We start from the raw sequence: 19,188 nt of genomic DNA, 5'->3' as shown, positions 1-19,188 counted from the left end.
TCTTAGTGCCCGCAACACACAACAAATTTTTAAGCTATTTCTTTAAGTTGGGGAAGGGAAATGCACTACAGTGATCTCATACATCCAACAGTAACAATAATCAGTGATGCCTCATATGAATATTTCATTCCCCTTTCACTTGCTACACTGCTGCCTCTACTATTTTAAATGGAGTAACAAGAAATCAGCTTTTTCCACAGAGTTCTCATTGTCACATATACAATACATTTGAAAATGTTTGAACAGAAGGGATAGAAGTTGCATTTCAAGGGTGGCTAGGCCTTTTAGTTTAACAAAATAATCAGGTGGTATCAGATAACTACTTATGTGAATTTATTGCTTTTGAGGCAGGGTTAACTCCTAGAATCAGAAAGCAGTGGCCAGTGTTTTAGATATTTCTCTGTGGTCGTTTTAGAAACTAACCTCAGAAGAACTGAAGGAAAATGTGTACTGCAAAAGAAGGAAATTTGGGAAAAAGTACAGCAAAGAAGCTGTAAGTTGAAAATCCTGAAGTGCACAAGCAAAAGGAAGGTGACTGCAAAGAAACTTCAAAACTCAAAATCTTTAGTTATAAAAACTGCAAGGGAGAATGTTATACTAGAACCAACAGACAGAGACTCCTGCTCAGGAATTTTGTGTACAATACTCACATGAGGGAAGAGCACTGTACACTTCCTAAAGCTTTGCTTAGTGACTGAAGGACTGTGCACTTCAGGATTTCTTTGGTACTCTACACCATACTACCACATTATATTCAAGTCAAAGCACAGAGTTATCATTTTAAAGTATCTGATCATTACCTGGCCCTGGTTTATTAAGTAACCATAGACAATATAATATTTTTATCAAGTATAAATTCCCCAGCCTATCCAGCTAACATTGGAAAGACAGAAGAATTTACATACCTACCTTAACTGAGATAGTGATTTAGTGAACGGTGAAAAGAAAAAAAAATTGTAGAAAGAACTACCTCTTGAAAAATGTATCAATCTGGCATAAGAGGGGAAGAGTAGAAAATGTTTAATGATCCATTTTAATGGAGTATGTGATTCCAGTCATTCCCATGACTATAGAAATAATCATCAAAAAAACAGCAAAAAAACTTCTTTATAGTGTAAGGGTATGATTATTGATTACTGAGATCCAGCAGTACAAAAGCAGTGAGAGGGGAAGTAAATTGTCAAATGGGGCAACTTACTTACACAGTAATTGAAACTACAAGCTGCCTGCTGGACCAAACACAATGTATTACTGCATTCAAGCTATTCCTGTGAAACAATACAATGCCAGGATTCAGCTGAAAGCTATCTTACTTAGCTGTTTCTGAAGCTTCCCTCAGCTCTTCATCCAGTCTGCATGAGTAAAAGTTATTGATATAAAGAAACAGAGAAGCAAGCAGAGCATAAGAATGAAGCAGAGCAATAGCAGAGCAAAGAACAAATACAGTACATGCTTTTGTAATAGGTACCCAGTACGATTCAGGGCTAAAGCTCTTCAGTTCAGTATGATACCATTTATCCCTGTTCTCAACCCACTTTAAATTTGTAAGTCCTTATTTAGCTCACTTGGAGGCAGAGACAGAGAGGCAGCAGGGGTCTGAGGCATGCCCAGTGGACAGAGCTGAAAGCATTCAGTTGCTCTATCAGGTAATGTTAAACTAGCTGCAGCCTGGGCCAAGTCAAGGACATTTTACAGTTCAGTGAGTTTTATTTGCAAGGGAGGCTGATCTCAACAGCTTGAAGGGGAAAGTAAGATGCCGTGTCATTGCAAGTCTTCTCTCATTCAGCTGTTGAGGTCACCTGCAGGTGAAAGGCTGTCACACAGATTCACTCCATTATGAGCAGCAGCATAGGCTAGAAAGCAAGTTTTACCTCATTCTTCTCTTAATACACTTATCTTCATCATACCTTACAGGATAAGAGTTAATGAAGGAAGAGAAAATATGTACAAGTTCACATACAACAATCATATTGTATCATGCTTCACTGTAAACTACCAAGAAAACCACATAACCCAAATTCTGGCATAACACTGTTTACTTTCTAAAGGTGGAATTTTTCTTGACCATAGGTGGTATGTTTGTTCTTGGCAATGGAGCAATTATGAAGCCAAAAGATGAGTTGTATTTTTCTATAGGAATCTCTCTGAATTTGCAGCAAAAGGGAAGCTATGAACTGAACACTGCTCTTCTCCCTGCAGTATGGGAAGAGCCACTCATAGATGCCTTGAATGCACACAGCCACTAAATCTTCTCATTACATCATGTTGAAATGCTTGCCACCAATGGGTGCAATTGTCATCTTTCCAGGTCTGTCTTTTTCAGCAAAATCGTAATCTGTCATCTGGCTGCTGTTGATGTGAAGTAGGCATTACCCTAAAACTCTTTAAGTACTAAAGTTTCCTTGGTACTACTGCTGTGATCACTTCATCTTTGGTCTAAGAGGTGAATGGACTTTTCGAACTTTTTAATTTTACAGGGAAGAAAAAATTTCTGCAACGCAGATGTGTGTACTGCCACACTTTAACAGTAAAACATAGCAAGGAAACAGACAGAAACTCTCTGAAGTTAGACAGTAATGGTAAGGTTTCTAGCAAAGGGAACCATAAGAAACGAAAATGTTTACAGGAACCAGAAGAAAAATTGTTAGGGATGTTAGAACATTATGGACAACTCTTTGTCAGTTGACCAACAGCCTCTGCTCCACATTTTTATCATCACTCCACCTCTAAAGAAGTTACAGCAGCAAATTAACCTGAGTGAAAGTCTCTATCACCCCGGATTTTGCAACTGCAATTACTGTTTTCACAATTGCTATTGCCAGACCTGAGCTTCCCATCTGCTCCCTGGAATTGCACCACCAGCTGGACAAAGGAAATTGCTTTACAACTACTGTGAAACGGGTGTGAAAACTCCTGCCTGGGTTGAGGAGATCTATGACAACTTCAAAAGCTGTTACTGACCAGTTATAATGAAAATACAATCACATTTGCACATCTACTCTTCAAACTACCTTCTAGAACAAGCTATTCAAAACCTGGGACATATGCTAAAGAGAACAATTAAAAAAAATTAATTCCTGAACAGAACATCTTTTTAGTAACTACATGAAAACCATTATTTTTTTCAGTCATGCTTTCAGTCTTGGCATACCACTTCTTTTTGATGTTTTCAGGTCTGAAAAAAAGTCAGTTGAGGAGAGCAATGCCAATCAACTTCCTACAATTTTTTAACAGATATTTTCCTTTGGAAATGCCTGCATTTAAGAAACCTCTTCACATAAGCAGCAAGAACTAAAGAACTGTCTTTGAGCAGTTGTGAATTTAACCACAAGAACTGACAAGGCAAGGACCAGTGAACATTTGGAATTTTACTGGTCTTCTATTGAATAGACTATCTTTTAATTAACATTTCTGCTAAAAGCCCTGCATGACTAAAACTTGAAAACACTTCCACTTAAATAGAAGTAAAAGTTATGAAAAAATACGGTATAGATGGTACCTCAGGAAAAGCCAAACCATTTTCCCACTCCCCTAGAAGTAAATATTTATTGTGGTTTGTGTTTCCATAACAAGGTGGTCTCCTGCTCTGAGTTTGACAGTGAAATGTTTGAGGAACAACATATAATCATTTTTAAGAACATCAGGAAAGTGCTTTCTGTTTTTCTTACAGTCTTTAACATTATTATCAGTTTGTGGAAATAGTTTCCATTAGAACTAGCTACTGTACATGCTACTGCACATCACTTACTTGACAATACTGTCTGGTATATGCACATATTCCATTGGAATCATCTCACGAAGCTCTGCCAACGTGTTGACGTACTGTATCTTACTGCTGAACTTAGAGCTGTAACACAGAAAAATAAGTATTAATTGACTTTGCCCCTCAATCTTTTATGACATGCTAAAAGCAAATGAAGAAACATATTAAATGCATTAAATAATTAAGCATTTGGATATTCATATTTCAGTTACAGACTGAGACTGGACTGTTTATGATTAATGACTCAAACAATCCACCTGCCACAGCTAAATAAGGCTGGTAAGAGGCAAGTCCTGTGAAGTGGGATAACACTTTTTATCATGTCAGTCCTCTCTTACACAATGGCTCAGGTATGAAAACTTCCCTGTAGGGAAGAACCAGGACTTTTACACAGAGCCTGAAGGTATTAATCCCTGACATAACTGGTGGAACATAAACGACTCAGCTTCACTGACGTAAGAGGCAGCTCTAACATCTTAGAAGGCAAGGTACCTGGGCATTCCCACCTGAACTTGAGTGAACATAAATGCAATGGACTCTGTGTTTTGTGGGCTTCCCCCACTCAATGAAGACAGTGACCATAACTTTGACAAGACCAGAAACGTCTTCACCAAAAGACCAGAAGAAGAAGACCAAGGAGATGCCATCAGGATCACGGAGTGATGATACTTTTTCTACTTGGTTTATCTGTGTTTGTCATGTTCTTTCACCTCTCCTCCATCCACTCTATTTCTTTCTATCTCTCCCTCACAATTACTGCTAAATAAAAGTCTCTGCTATTGACTTCAGCATATGGCCTTGTTTGCACCTTAACTCAGACAGAATCATCTCTCTAATAATTTTAATAACCATATCTTAACGCAGTACAGCTGATCGTGAGCCTACCTGAATCATATTATTAAGCCAACATTATAAATTGTAATGCCTATATATTAGGCAATGTGATTAGTTTTACAGTTGGAAAGAAATTTGTAAAAATTTGGAAAATATTCAAATCCCTTACAGACTACTTAAATGTAAAAAGAGACAGGAAGCATTACTTGACATGGATATAATCATACAGTCATCAAGGGATTGTGATGACTTAGCATTTCTATTTTACACCAATTCTCAATCAAACACAATAAAACTGAATTTCATCATTTATTCAGAAGAGCACAGATCTGATTGCGTCTATTCTTACTGCAGTGCCTTTCTATGACAAAATAATGTGTTTGTTTCAGTTGTGCTATGTGATTCATTCATTGTGCTTGTAAAATGATCACTTGGAAAAAAGGCTAAATTGTTCAGAAAACACACTTAAAACACAAGGCTATTTACTTGTCTAACCTAAGTTATTTGATAAGCGTGAGGTTACAAGAAATCTTTCTCATTTGGCTTATAAAGCAACTTTTCACATTTAGCTCTGGTTGTATTTAGATCATCTTACAACATCAGTAATAGTGCAAGCTCATATTGACCATATATGTTAAGTGTAGGTCTTGAAAAACAGAACATATTCTTTCTATTTACTGCTGACCTGCAGATACAGCCAGACAACATGAAGCCTCTGAAATAGCTCTGAGCAGAAAGTTACTGCCACTCCCCTCAACACATGTATCTTCCCAATAATGCCAAGTGAGACAACTGGAACCGGAATACATGACGGTGCTGTGAACAGTTGTTTAAGCTCATTCATTGTAATTTGTCTCTGTACCCAATTAGCATCATTAGGCACACACACTGGATCAGACTGGTCACATTTTAGATGCAAGAATCACCCACGACTGTCCAGTCAAAGCACGGTAACATATAGATTCTTAGCATTTTATCCAAATTGTTAATCATAGTCTGCAGTATCATCATTGCCATCTAAAGTAACCTGGCAAACTGCAAGCCAATCATAAGCTTCTAAAGATGGTGGGAAGGGATTAAAAAATCTTTCAGTGGGTAATTTTTCCTCCTGAGGATTCTTCTGGGTCCACTAATTCCACTACAGTGACTGATTTCTAATTCCTTCATGTGGGAGTCAGTGTATGGGCATCTCAGACACAGTTTCTTTCAGACTTTAGGGAAAGCATGCTGCTGATAGTGGTAACTTTCCATAATTTAATTTTTTCCATCAAATGCCAAGTATGTTTCACACAGCCTTGAAAAACCCCTTCAAAATCTAACTTCTTACCTAACACAGCTCAAATAATTTTTGGTGTTAGTATCTATAGGGGTTTATAGATATTCTCAGTTCAGTCAGAGAGAAAAGGAGAGAGATTTCTGCCAGGCTAAGCCTGGGAAAAAGTCCGAGAGGAATGTAAACTATTTATTACCTCTCCTTCTGTTCATATTGTTTATAGATATGTTCTACCACTGTGTGCTATTCATAGTGCACCAATGGTGTGAAAGGTTTTCACTTTGAGACTAATCATATTTCACCTTGGTGATCCTGGTTATAAAGGAGGAACACTACTTGTTAATAAAGTTTGGATCATTCTTTAACTTCTGACGATGAAGCCATTTTCATTCCTGTCCCTGCCTCAACAGCAACAGGGGTTCTAAAAGAGTATCTAAGATCTGTATCTGCTACCTCTAGTTCTTTAATTCTATATTTAATTCAGACAACGCTTTGTCAGTCAGGATGGGTCCCATACTCCACTGAATTATCTTGCCAGTTTTTGAGGTAGAAAAAAGATAAAGCTAAGGTAGAATTGAGGGTAGCCCACACTCAGTGACTTGACTGCCCCTTACCATTAAAGTCTTTCAGGCTTTTGATTTCTACTGTTTAGCCCCAGACCTCAGCTGATATACAATTAAAATTATGTTGCTTGCCTTTAGCTATCTCACTGAAATCTCTGCTTGCCTTGTGGCCAATTAATTTCTCACTCTAAAATTCCCACTGTGCCTGTCATGGGTTTAGGGAACAGCTGAGGGCTAGCAAACTAAGTTACAGTCACCGGCTTTCAATCCAATCAAGTTTTTATCTCCTTACCTCCTGAAGAAAGGGAAGGGAACTCATAATGTTCTTCTGTCCTTGTTAAGGGTCCAAATATCTCATGTCATCCTCCACAAAAGTCACACTAGCCATGTGTCCTGACCACCTTTTTCAGCTTCTATTTGCCCTTCACTTTCTTTTTGCACCAAGACTCAGTCTACCTGGCTGAGATGGTCTCTAGTGTGTCTAGTTCTGCATTGCTAATTTGCTTTGCCGAACTATTTAGAGTGAACATTTTCTCCTGTTTTGCAATGAAAAACCTCTAATCACTGCTGCTTAATATGGCTACTTTGAATAAATGACTAATGAATTGAAACAGACATGACTTTTAAAAAAGACCAAACTGTCATTTCTAGGAGCAAATAGGATGGCAACAGAAATACTTCAGGTATCAAATGCAACTCAGCAAATCCTTGTAAGTAGTGTTGATAATTCCAAGTACTGTTTCCCTTTTACTCTGGTATTCTGAATAGTAACTTTCAGCTTGGTCTTTACGATACCACATCTAGAAAGGAGCTCCTTTATGACATTCTGCATGTTGCACTTGGCAGCAATGGGGTAACTCATGTGCTTCCCCAACCCAATCAGGACAGAGCACCCTGGGACAAGAGATCTCCAGTGTCTTCACCTGCAGACTGTGAGCAGAACTCCCTGAGATCTGTCACGACATAAGTCATTCTCTTTGTGGCCTTTGTAGATGATGCTTCTTCTCTTGCCTGAAGCAGCTCTTTTTTACACCTGCCAGTGTGCTCTCCCTGACTGTATACTTGCCTATCTTCTGCAGTAAATGTGAGGTCTCTGAAGTTCATAAATGTTTTTTTTTTAGATTGTTTTATTAATCAAATAATTATTTTTGACAGCATTAAACATTTTTTTGAAGCCAAATGCATTCAAACACCTCAGGATGCAGGCACTTCCTCTTGTATGAGCTATGAGCAGCAATGATATTTTAAAAACCCAGAACCCTAACCTAATCTTGTTCCATAGCCAGGATTTTCAAAATAAGGTGATTATCATTACATACAGTCCCCTTTTCTATATGCCTGGATTCTGAACAAAGACTATTTTAAGGAACTGAATTCTGAGTACATACACCTACAGGTTTAGAAAACCATGCCTATGACTTCTGCAACAAGATACTCATACGAATCACATTTTTCCCCCCTATTCACTTTTGGAAAGTGAAATTCAACTTCCAAAATCCCAACATCAGCTATAAAATGAGCACTATTCAGTGAAAGATTAACAGCCACTTTAGAAGATTTAGGGTGCTTATGTATTCTCAAGGACATAGAAAATCAAAAAAGGTATTTACTACATACCTTATAAAAGGTCGTGTTACAGCCAGAATTGTCCTGATAAACCACGATGGATGAACAATTATGAATGATTTCAAATTCTTCCGTAATCTAAGTAAAAAAAAAAAGCAATAGTTTCTTAGAAAAACAGAAAAAACCACAAAAGATAAAGAAAGATAATATACACTAAACCCTGGCATACCGTAGTTACAGAAATTGACACTGTTTAAAATAACAGCTGTGGATCAGACAGGAAAATACTACTTACCGTCGATCAATCATCTGATAACATTTTTTCATCCAACCCAATCCAGGCATCCTTCTTCTTGGCGTTGCTCCATTCAAGTAGACAATCATATAGTCTTCAGCTACCATCAACTCTAAGGTACTGATTACATATCTGATAAAAGTACAGATGTCAGTGAGCATATACTGTGCACTACCTGATTGAGCCCAAACTAAATCAGGCTATTACGAATAAATGAAGGCAGATTGAACACTTTATGACAATACAGGCTTTTCTTTTCCTTTAAACAAAAGCAAATATTTAGCACTGATCACCACGGTACCTGTAGATACACAGCTAGAAAACCACGGTCTTACCTGTGTCTTCAAAAATATGTGGCTTCCTTACAATAACAGAGTTTCGTAGTGAGTTTTCAAGTATCACTGGTGAATTTGCTTTTTCTTGAAAAGTAATTAAATCAGGAGATTTTGCAAGGGAGAATATGGCATCATGTGAAGTCCCAGGAACTTCTGAAATTAACTCTTGAGAAACTTATATTCACTATTCTAATCACCAAGTTTGTTTAATACAGTAATAAAAGTTGTCAAAAGATACTTGTTGATACTTCATGTGATCCTTACACTCCTGCTATCGAGTCTGTGACTGCAAAACACAAATACTTTGACACTCAAGACCAAGAAAACCTGTCCATCAACCTGACATATGATGGAACAGAGCACTCCACACATCACTTCATTTTGTGAGCAAAACACTCCCAACACCCATTACCAGCCAGTGATCTTGGGGTCAAATGCATTCTACCTAGAAGAGCACACTTCTCATTCAAATAAGAAGATGGTTTTAAATTCTTGTTTGGGCCTATCTATGCAGATGATCCACTCAGAAGTCCCTATCCCATTTGGGAGCTGATCATCACAGGAATGATGAAACAGTTTGAAACAGTTCAAATTGCTCTCTCTACTATCCAGCCTCAAGGTATGCCTATGTAAAAACAAGAATGCAAAACCACAAGTCACACCTTAAAAACCTGAATGCCTGAGTGCACTCACTACAAAAGGCAGCTCTATCCCTAAGCATAATGGCCCCTTTCACAGTTGTACGGGAATGCCTCACAATCTAATCTGACCCTTAAATTCCTTAGGATGCAATGTCTTTAGAAGAATTGCAGGAAATCTAATTCTCACCAGAGAGTGGTATATTACCTGGGCATAAAGTAGGCAACATTAACTAGACCAGTTCCATGCATTTGGTAAATCCCATCCAAATCACTACCCCCTCAATGCATTCCACTGCTCATTCTTACCTTGCAGTTGTGCATTCCCTGCTTTTGCCTCACATTTGTGAAGACTTATGTCTAACAGTGATATAGGAAAGCAAGGGATTGCATGGACATTCTGATCCATAAAGCTTCATTTAATAGCTACTTCAACAAAGCTACTATTTGACAGGTTGTAAGATTAGCCCTTCCCACAGGGCAGAACATCTAGTGCTTTAAAGGCACTTAGACACTGAAACATACAAGTTTGTAAGTACAAGTGTGTAAGTATGTATGTATTAAAATACATACAATGTATGTATTATGTATTAAAATATGCATTCAAATACTACAAGACTTTCAGGTCTTTTCAGGAACACGACAGTCTAAAAATTTCAAGGGAGCAAGAGCTCCCTTGCAAATTTTACCCATCTAATAATTTCTTATTATTTTATAATGATGGCAATTTCTTCATTATTTGAAAAGATGGACAGAAATTTTCTCATTGACTAGAACAACTGAAACACTCAGAAAGCAAAGTGCTGGTTTTGTTTTCAAAATATAGTTTTTCAAATTGAGATTATTTTAAAATTTTTTAATCTGTGGACTGGCTTTAATCTGACTTCCAGGCAGCCACAAATGAAACAGTAGATTTTTTAAATGTTGTTCTGCATTATCTACAGAAACTGCTGTAGAAGCTGTTTCAAGCATTTTCACCCAAATTCAACCCTTTAAAGACAATTTTACAGAATTAGTCAATATAAAAAATAGGAAGAAGATAATTGGAAATGTGAAAGGAATTCAGATGGGAAAGGAACTATTGAGGATAGTTGTTAATCAGAAGCTAGAGGTAGCTTATATGCTATCAGAAACATGCTGTATAACAAAAGAGACACAGTGGTTTGCAGGTCTCTCCCCTATATAATTCAATAGTAAAGAATCACCAAATATTTAAAAGTATCAGTTTCTGTATATTTAGCAAACTGTTGTACTTCCTCTATTCCATGCAGACCTAGAATGGAAAGAAAGAGTTGAACGTACTCCTTTTTCTTGTTTTCTTGGAGAGAGCCAACTGTCTACAAGCCATAAAACAAGCTGCAAGTTCACAGCCAACATGAACTCACATTTATATTACTACTCCAGAAAAAGTGACTTACAAAATTGACTTCAGCAATATTCTTAAGCCATGTGGAAAAGGCTCTTAAGGCTTTCTCTGCAAAGTTAATTTATCACCAGCTCTATGTGAACAAGGGTCTTGGGTGAAGACAAAGAACAACTATTGAATGTCAGTCGTGGTTACAGTCAGCTTTGTTCCTTACTTATCAAGTTAAAACCACTGAAGTAATTCCTTTCTCTCTTCTAAATCACTGGGCATTGTGTGTACCAGTTACTATAGATGACAGGGAGTTCTTAGAGGCTCTACCAGGAAAATGATACCAGTTGTTCTGACCAGAAACTAAAACAGAGTCTTAATTTTCACACATAGAGACAATGTTAAAAGCACTGGCTGCCAACAAGTGCATCTTCAAAGACTGGAACATTAGGGAGACTGGGTCTGTGCTCTCAGTGCCTTGTAAGCTGCAAATGGCAAAGGCTAGGTCTCCTGCTGGCTTTAGAAATTACTTACTGCATTTTAGTACAGAAAGCATTGGAATGATCGATTTTTTTAACAGCTGTAAGTGGAAGTAGCTGAAGGCACTTCAGGAGAGAGTTGCCTTCAAAATTTTGGGCTGCCAAACCAATTGCTATTAGGAATAATTTTCCTGTGATAGATTTGGAATTATGTGGCCAAATTTGTATCCTGGCCAACTGGCCCCTGCCACTTTTAGCTGAATCAGAAGCAGCTGGAGTCAGTAAGCATAGTTAGAGATGCTTGTGTCAGCAATTGCCATTTATCCTGTTTTTAGAAAGCAAGTGTCAAAAAAAGGCCCTGTAACTCCTAAACCCAAGACAGCATATATTAAAATATCTTCAGGAATACATCATAATAATAAACAATAAACAGTGAAAAACTGTCTAAGCCCCTACTGGTTGTTCTCAGCAAGATGTGGAAATCTTTAGTGAAATAGTGCAAAGACTGTAGACCCAACAAGGTGAAGATATTGCACTCCTTGGCTTTTAGAGAAATACTAACAGTCAGATTTGGTCCTGACAAATACACCTTAATTTAGGAAGGTGAGTAGGTAAAGTTTACCAAAATAATACTCCACTGAGCAGTTTATCTACAACTGCTATTTTCCTTGTCACTCCCCTTTCAATAGGAGTTAAAGACAGGTTACCTCTCACTGTATAATTCTGAAAACTAACTCAAAAGACTTTGTCACATTGCTCACATATCACTCACAGGAAAAGATTTTCCATGACATAGTTGTAATCAGTTCGACTGCTGTCTGGCAAGAAGCATGCTGCGAACACAATGATAGCATTCAGACCATCACCATAGTATCCTGTGGAAAAAAACCAAAAATGCATTTTTATCTTTGTCAAAGGTTGTTAACAAGATTTTTTTTTTTTTAAATCCTGTAATAAAGCTACTATGTCTGCTGCTGAAGCATCCCGGAATGCTTCATACTTCATGAGCTATCATGAAGTGATAAGAAAGTTGGATAGTCAGCTAAACTGAATCCTCAAAAACCACACATAGCACAACTACTAGTAATCTTTTTATAGTGACCTGCAAAAAAAGGCTTCTACTTCTGGTTCATTGCAGCTCTATGGCAATCATGTACTGGATGTTCACCTCAGACTGAGGAATAAGGGGCTAAAGAAAATAGCCTACATTTGTTGTCCTGCATTGTTTGAATTATGTTCAGCAAACTCTTGCACTCCAATCTCAATTGGCCTGCGCAGGTCCAATGGCTTTAGAACATTACAATTATGACTGCACTCCACTATTCCTTAAAAGCTCCTGGGGATCAGTTAAATCCTTTGCTGCAAGTTTTGTATAAATTTCTTTTTAACCTTTGATACTCCAGTTGTCCAATACTGGCATTCTCTGGCCTGCATCACTGCCTAATGATAGCTGTTACTCTTCAAAGCTGTAACACTACCAGTCCAGGGCCCAGCACAGTTGCTTATTATCCAAAAGAATGTTTCTTTTTCATTATGGATTAATGTCGGTTAATCTTTTCCACAACCCTTTGCAGCTGCCATGGATTTTTGGCATTTATCTTAAATAATAAATAAAAAATACTCCTGCATTTCAGTAGAAAGTTTTGCTTAAAGGATACATGCAATAAGGAGGGAATTTATAAAGATTCTGTAAGGAATGGCTGTAGGTAGACAGCACTAGTGATGCAGAGACAGAAGACAGATATACTCAGAGAACATTCAAAAAACTTTTGAGTCTAGAAAAAACAGACACTAAGGAGAGATGATAATATTTGTGAAGGAAACTTCAATTCTCCTCAGGAACATATTTTTATGACAAAAATTAAAGGCTAATACTAACACTTAAACAACCTTTGCAAAAGGAGATTCTAAGACTTTTACGGTGCTTTTTGGATACTAGAGAGCAATATCCAAACCTAAACTAAAGTGCTTTTGGAACTCAAGTCCTGTTTTCAGCTCATATTATTATTCAGCTAGATTATTTGGAATTGTGCTGGTTTTGGCTGGCATAGAGTTCGTTTTCTTCACAGTGGCAAGCATGGGACTGTAGTTTTGATTAGCACTGAAGTCAGATGGCTGATAATATAGAGATGTTTTTGTTATTGCAGTGTTCACAAAGCACCAAGGCATTTTCTTCTTTTCATACTGCCCCCCACCACTCAGTGAGCAGGATGAGGATCCACAAGAACTTGGAAGAGGAAGGGGACACTGCCAAGACAGCTGACCACAGGGATATTCCAGAACATATGGCATCGTGCTCAGGAGAGGAAGAAGGAGGAAGTGGGAGGAGACACTTGGAGTGATGGCCTTTATCTTCCAAGTGTTTTGTGTGATGAGGACCTGCTCTCCTGGAGATGGTTGAATACCTGCCTGTCTTTGGGAAGTAGTGAATGAATTTCTTGTTTTGCTTTGCTTGTGTGCACAGGTTTTGCTTTATGTATTAAATTGTCCTTATCTCAACCCAAGACTACTAATTTTTACTCTTCTGATTTACCATGTGGGAGTGAGTGAGTGAGTGAGTGAGTGAGTGAGTGAGTGAGTGAGTGAGTGAGTGACTGACTGACTGACTGACTGACTGACTGACTGTGTGGGGCTTGGCTGCCAGCTGGGTTTGACCAACAGGAAAATGCAGTATTTCTCTCCCCCTCAGGTTTACAAATAGGGAAATAGGGAGTACATTTCCTTCCTTCCATAAATTTAATAAAATTTTAAAAGACTTTATAATAAAGCAATCTGTCCAGCTGGCAGGGACAGGAATTTGGCAGTAAGAGCGCATTATGGCAGGTGCATCCACTAAATTACATAACAGAGTTTGCAGTTCATGGAAAGCAAAACAATTATGTGCAGATGCTAGCTAACAACACACAGAAGAAAAATCCACAGATAAATCTAAGCCACTTTTTCTCACACATGCTTGAAGAGAAGGAATGTTCACCCTAGGGACAAGTGTATTTTAATTCATCACTAAAAGCCAATAAAAGCCATTTGCCCAAAATCTCAGTTAGCCTAAGCAAAGAAAAAGATCTCTAAACAATTCCTCCATCAGCATATATTGAAGACAATCTCAAATCTAGGCTGCCAAATCTACTCTCCCCTTTCCTATTCTGTAGCTACCACCTAGATTCTGCATTTGCTGTTATCTGTCATTTGGTACAGAGGAATGTTCAGTAGATCTTTGAATCATCGAGAAATGCTTGACTTGACTTCCTGTTAACTAATTTTAGTCAGAAACTATTATTATTATTGAGATTAAAGAAAAGCCTCCTGCCCTCTAAACACTCCACTGAAGTATTACCAAAGGGAACTTCACATGGAATGGGCCTTGCTGCCATAATGTAGAAACTGTTCGAGTTGTCTGAAGTTTTCCACATTAGATATAACAAAATGATTTTGTTTCCTTGTCTTCAATCTGCCACTTCATAAATACAGAATTTAATCCAGTCCATAACTTATTTTGATTTGCCTAGATATGAGGAAAAATTTTCAGTTTAGGCAGCAGCAGGCTGAAACTTACTGTTATACTGTTTGTTTTACAATGACTACTGCTATTGACTAGTAGCAAAACACCCTTTCAAAAGTAAAAAAACTAAATGCTCTTTATCTTACATTGGAATGATCTAACAAAACACCAGACACGTAAAATTTGAATTAATATTATTTCATACTGAGAGTTGAGCTGAATTACCTAGTCTCCCATTAAACACTGATTTTTCAAAAAAAAGTTGATATAAACATAAACTTCAACATCTAATAGGAAATAGACAAGTTTTTACTGCAAATGCATATTGACTAATTTACAGCACACAAATATATATAAATAAACAACATTAGCAAGGCCCAAAAATAGTTTGTGTTTGTTTCCTAAATTAAGCCATCGGGGGTATGTTTGCTAAATTGTGTCTGAGGTGTCATCACATTCATAAACCTTTGATGGTAGTGTTGTAGTAGAAAAATGCTTGGAGGCCTAAACATCTTTATTAATTCTGGTTAAACCTTCTGTACACTGGCCACCATGAATACCTGTAGGCTAGCATTTAGCTGCTTTTAATGTAAAATTTAACCATCATTAATTTATGTAATTTTACCAGACAGAGGTTCAACACTGAAAACACTTTAACTTAAATATTCTAGTATCTTTAACAGATGCTGCAGATCAACAACACTGTGACAAAAGCATCCTCATATAAACTCAAAAATCTTTCCTCTGAGATGCTACACTGCCTGCCTGAGTTTTTGCTGGAATAAAACAATTCATCTTAACCTAATACCTTGCTTAACAGATAGCAAAGAGTGCCTCCCAAAAATACAGAATCCAAAGATAATCCAAATCTGATACACCAAGGAAAAGGCACTTAGAGTAATACTTATCAATTTTGAATTAATTTATACAGAAGTGTACTAGTAACACTGAAACGATGAATTCTCTGAGGAAGCTGGGAAGCAGATAAGCAAATGAGAAAATATAGCAAGTACATGGGGCCATTTTCCTACTTTAAATGTTTTCTTTGATATGTTATTTGATAGCTATTAACAAGTTATGTAAAATGTCCCATAAACCAGTTCCTGGTGAAATGCTGCTGACAACATAAAAGACAGAAAAATAACATAAGGTGAGTAGCCAGATGAATGGAAGCCCTCAGGGAAAATCTTTTTTCTTTTGCCATTCTACTTGTTTCGATCTGTGCAACTACATAAATCATTCAGCAAATCACAGGGCATTATACTTCCTCACACAAAAGGTTTTGTCAAAACTCACTAAATAAAGTTTTCAAAATTTTATTTTGCTGTAGGTCAAAAGCTTTTTTCCTTGTCCAAGACAGTTTTACCCTACAATGACCAGACTGTTCCTGACACCTATATGTCAGTATGCTGCTTCCAAAATAGCTTTAAATTTAAAATTCTTCTTAGTCATTGCCATATTGAATTTAAAGCCTGGCTGTTATCAGCCAAGGCTGAAAAATAAGTTTTCTCTCCCCTTCTCAATATGATAATGGAACAAAAATAAAAATAAATCATGATCAATAAAGCATGATTTTTTTACATCAATTTAAAAAATGCTTACAGCTGCTCCTACCTCCATGTGAAATGACTTTTTTGTAAGGTTCAATGACTTTCATGTCAATTCGCTGTTCTTGTTCTCCAATAACCACTGTTCTCCATAACCTGTTGTCCTCTCGCTCCTCTTCAGCAGAGTACTCAGGAATTGATTCAGACTCTTCCTGGGAAGCATCCTTAGCAGCAGTCTGCTCTTCTGATAAGGAGAACTGTATATATTACCTCTTTCTGTTAAAGCTCTAAATATTTTTGCCGTTACATACATTTGAGATGGATGACTGAAATTAACTGCATGTTTACACTTCTGGTATAAATAAGAGCAGAATAACACATATTTGAAGTAAACTGTCCTTTCTAAAATATTATTCTGTCTCTGCAGGTATAACAACAGAATTTGAATTGCAAGTCAGTAAGTGAGGTAACAGTAAACAAAGACAGAGTGATACATAATGACATACACAAGAATACATAAAAAGCTGCAGGCATTCTATTTGAAAATACTAATGAGGCCTGTGAGAATTAAGAATAAATTCAAAGAAGTAATTTTAATTGACAAGAACTAAAGAACACAATGTTTCAGAGGTGCCCTCAAACACTTAATCAGAGAGGCACATCTGTAAATAACCCAACACCTTCTATGTGTTGGGTTATCTACAGATGTGCCCCTCTGATTAAGGCTTCTTCTTGAACTACTCATACAAATCAAAGTATGTGATCCTCAAAACACACTAGTTTATCATAAGAATTTAAAAAGTTATTTATGAAATCAGGAATATGATAGCATATGGTATGTATACCACATATATCTACATAGAAGCTACAGGCACATATACATGCATGTACTATTACTCTGTAAAACTGAATTTTCCATTAAATTCTACCAATAATTTCACCAAATCTGTTACAAACACCAAGTTTCTCTAAGCCCACAAAAAAAGCTTCTAAAAAAGATATGTTGAGGACATATTTATTGCTACAATAGGACTAACAAAGTCTGAATTTCTACCACTGCCTGTCTTGTATTTTCTGTACCTAATACAAAATATTATTAGAGAATTATACTGGCAGAAGGTGCCTCTCTGAGGTATATTCTCTCATGTGCAATGAAATCTGAGTCTATAAACAATTCTCTACTTTACCTAGTTCCTGCCTGATGGAATCCTGAAAGAAAGGAGGAATATTTCACCTCTTTCCTCACTGTCTAACTAGCCAAAGAGTTAAAAACATACTCAAATAAAATTGTATTAATGGTGGAAACAGGGATGGAAAATCAAGAAATATATGCACACGCAACTCTAATGTGACCATGTAAGCCTTTTTTTCCTTAAGAACTCCAAATGAGTTTGAGGACATCTAAGGTTGGAAAAAAAGGACAGTTTGACAAAAAGTGGGATTTTTTCAAGTATAGCGTCAAATTGGTTTAACAGTTGCTGCTCAGCAGATTATATACTGAGGAATTGAAGAGTATATTCATGCCTTTCTCAGGGCACAGTGCTCATGATGTTTAACAGTAGCATTCAGCTTTGGAATACCACATATTCTGTGACACTGGGATTAAGCTTACAAAACGCATAACCCCACTACCTCCAAACCCAGGTATCTTAATGCAATTTTGTATGTTGTCAGTTTTGCAAAGGTACTGTTGGTAGCAATATGAAAATTACATGCACACAGTCAATTTATGCAAACTTTGACAGGCCCTTGCAGGGCAGCCCATTCCTGTAAGGATACAGGGTCTCCACAGGACACTATTATGCAGCTCAGGTACTTTTAGAATAGACAGATGGGATTATCAACACAGCCTAGGAAGACTGTCAGGTCAGCTGATTCCTTGTGAAGAACAAGGAACATGACTGTTCCTCTGAGGCAGTGAAGTGTAGCTGGCAGAACAGACTTTAATTAAAAGAAACTCGGCTATGTACATGGCTGACCAATGCTGATATTGGGGTTTGATTTTTTTTTTCTTTGGTTTGGTGAAACTTATGACAACTAAAAATTACTAAAACCCTGATAAAACTTACAGTGTTGAAATTGGATACATGAATTATTTTTTAATAGAAATGGTACTAGATTGCCTCTTCCTGATGAAATAGCTCTCCCTTACTGCCTGGAGTGTTGATTTTGCAGAGAAAGATGCACCAGTGTGAAATTCAGAAAGGAAATAATATCTGCAGAAAAAATAATAACCATTCTTTCTTTATAAATATGCTGACTGGAGAGCAGGCCTTCACTGATATCCATATATGGTTTTCAGAAATGCAATTTTTATGTCATCTAAAGCAATAATCATAAAAAGCTCATTTCAGAAACTAGCATGGCTTGTATAGGGAATGTTGAAATGTATGGTATTAGTGAGTAAAATCCCCACCCCATGAAATTGATGATCAACCAATCTCTGACCAAGTCAGGTGCTAGATCAAGACAAGTATTTTAGTATTTCTGCTCTCATCTTTCATGCATATTGCAGTTGTGATAATTGTTCTTCACCATTCATTTGAAAAAATGGGTGTCAGTATTACATATAATACAGAGACATTTTTCAGTCATGAGCAAACTCCTGAACCATGTTAACAGTCTTGTTTTCTCAGTTGTCTTTTGTAGTTCAAAGGGACCTTCAACAGTCTGATCATGACAAAAGTCACTGTTCTTTCTGGTCTCAGCAGCTATGTTTTTCTCAGTATTTACTTTTCTGAGTTTGGCAGCAGTTAGAAATATTGAATTGTGGGAGATTGCTGGTAACATCATGATGAGTGCATACCAGCTAAGTAGAGTACAAGAGTACAAAGATAACAAAGGCTATTTGCCATGCAAATAAGCCATTCTGCACTGGTTCTTATTACTATAATCTTAGTTATCAGATTAACATTACTTATAGCCAACTTCTTTTATTGCTGGCTTATTTTGATAAAATGTTGATTTTTTTTTTTTTTTTGGTCTTTCCTACTCTTTTCATGGTTCATCTCAGTGGAAGATATATTTACTATAAACTATCTA

At 37.0% G+C, this 19,188-nt stretch overlaps 1 protein-coding gene across 3 annotated transcripts in view; it reads right to left on the bottom strand.

Moving 5' to 3' along the window:
• Positions 1 to 19,188, bottom strand: part of PRUNE2 (prune homolog 2 with BCH domain) — a 144,802-nt gene that overhangs the window by 17,275 nt on the left and 108,339 nt on the right. For 2 of the 3 annotated variants that reach the window (XM_054003857.1, XM_054003858.1), the window contains exons 4-8: positions 16,214 to 16,390; positions 11,873 to 11,975; positions 8,295 to 8,426; positions 8,051 to 8,137; positions 3,749 to 3,847 (exon numbers count right to left, since the gene is read on the bottom strand). In XM_054003857.1, the coding sequence (XP_053859832.1) occupies positions 3,749 to 3,847; positions 8,051 to 8,137; positions 8,295 to 8,426; positions 11,873 to 11,975; positions 16,214 to 16,390 (598 nt within the window). Of the gene's footprint in view, positions 1 to 1,313; positions 1,353 to 1,871; positions 1,908 to 3,748; positions 3,848 to 8,050; positions 8,138 to 8,294; positions 8,427 to 11,872; positions 11,976 to 16,213; positions 16,391 to 19,188 lie in introns of all 3 variants that reach the window. The other variant, XM_054003856.1, reaches the window with a different exon arrangement.

This window comes from Vidua macroura, chromosome Z, assembly GCF_024509145.1.
Source record: "Vidua macroura isolate BioBank_ID:100142 chromosome Z, ASM2450914v1, whole genome shotgun sequence".
Classification (NCBI taxonomy): Eukaryota; Metazoa; Chordata; class Aves; order Passeriformes; family Viduidae; genus Vidua; species Vidua macroura.
Note: the sequence above shows the minus strand (reverse complement) of the source record. Positions and strands in the feature narration are given on the sequence as shown.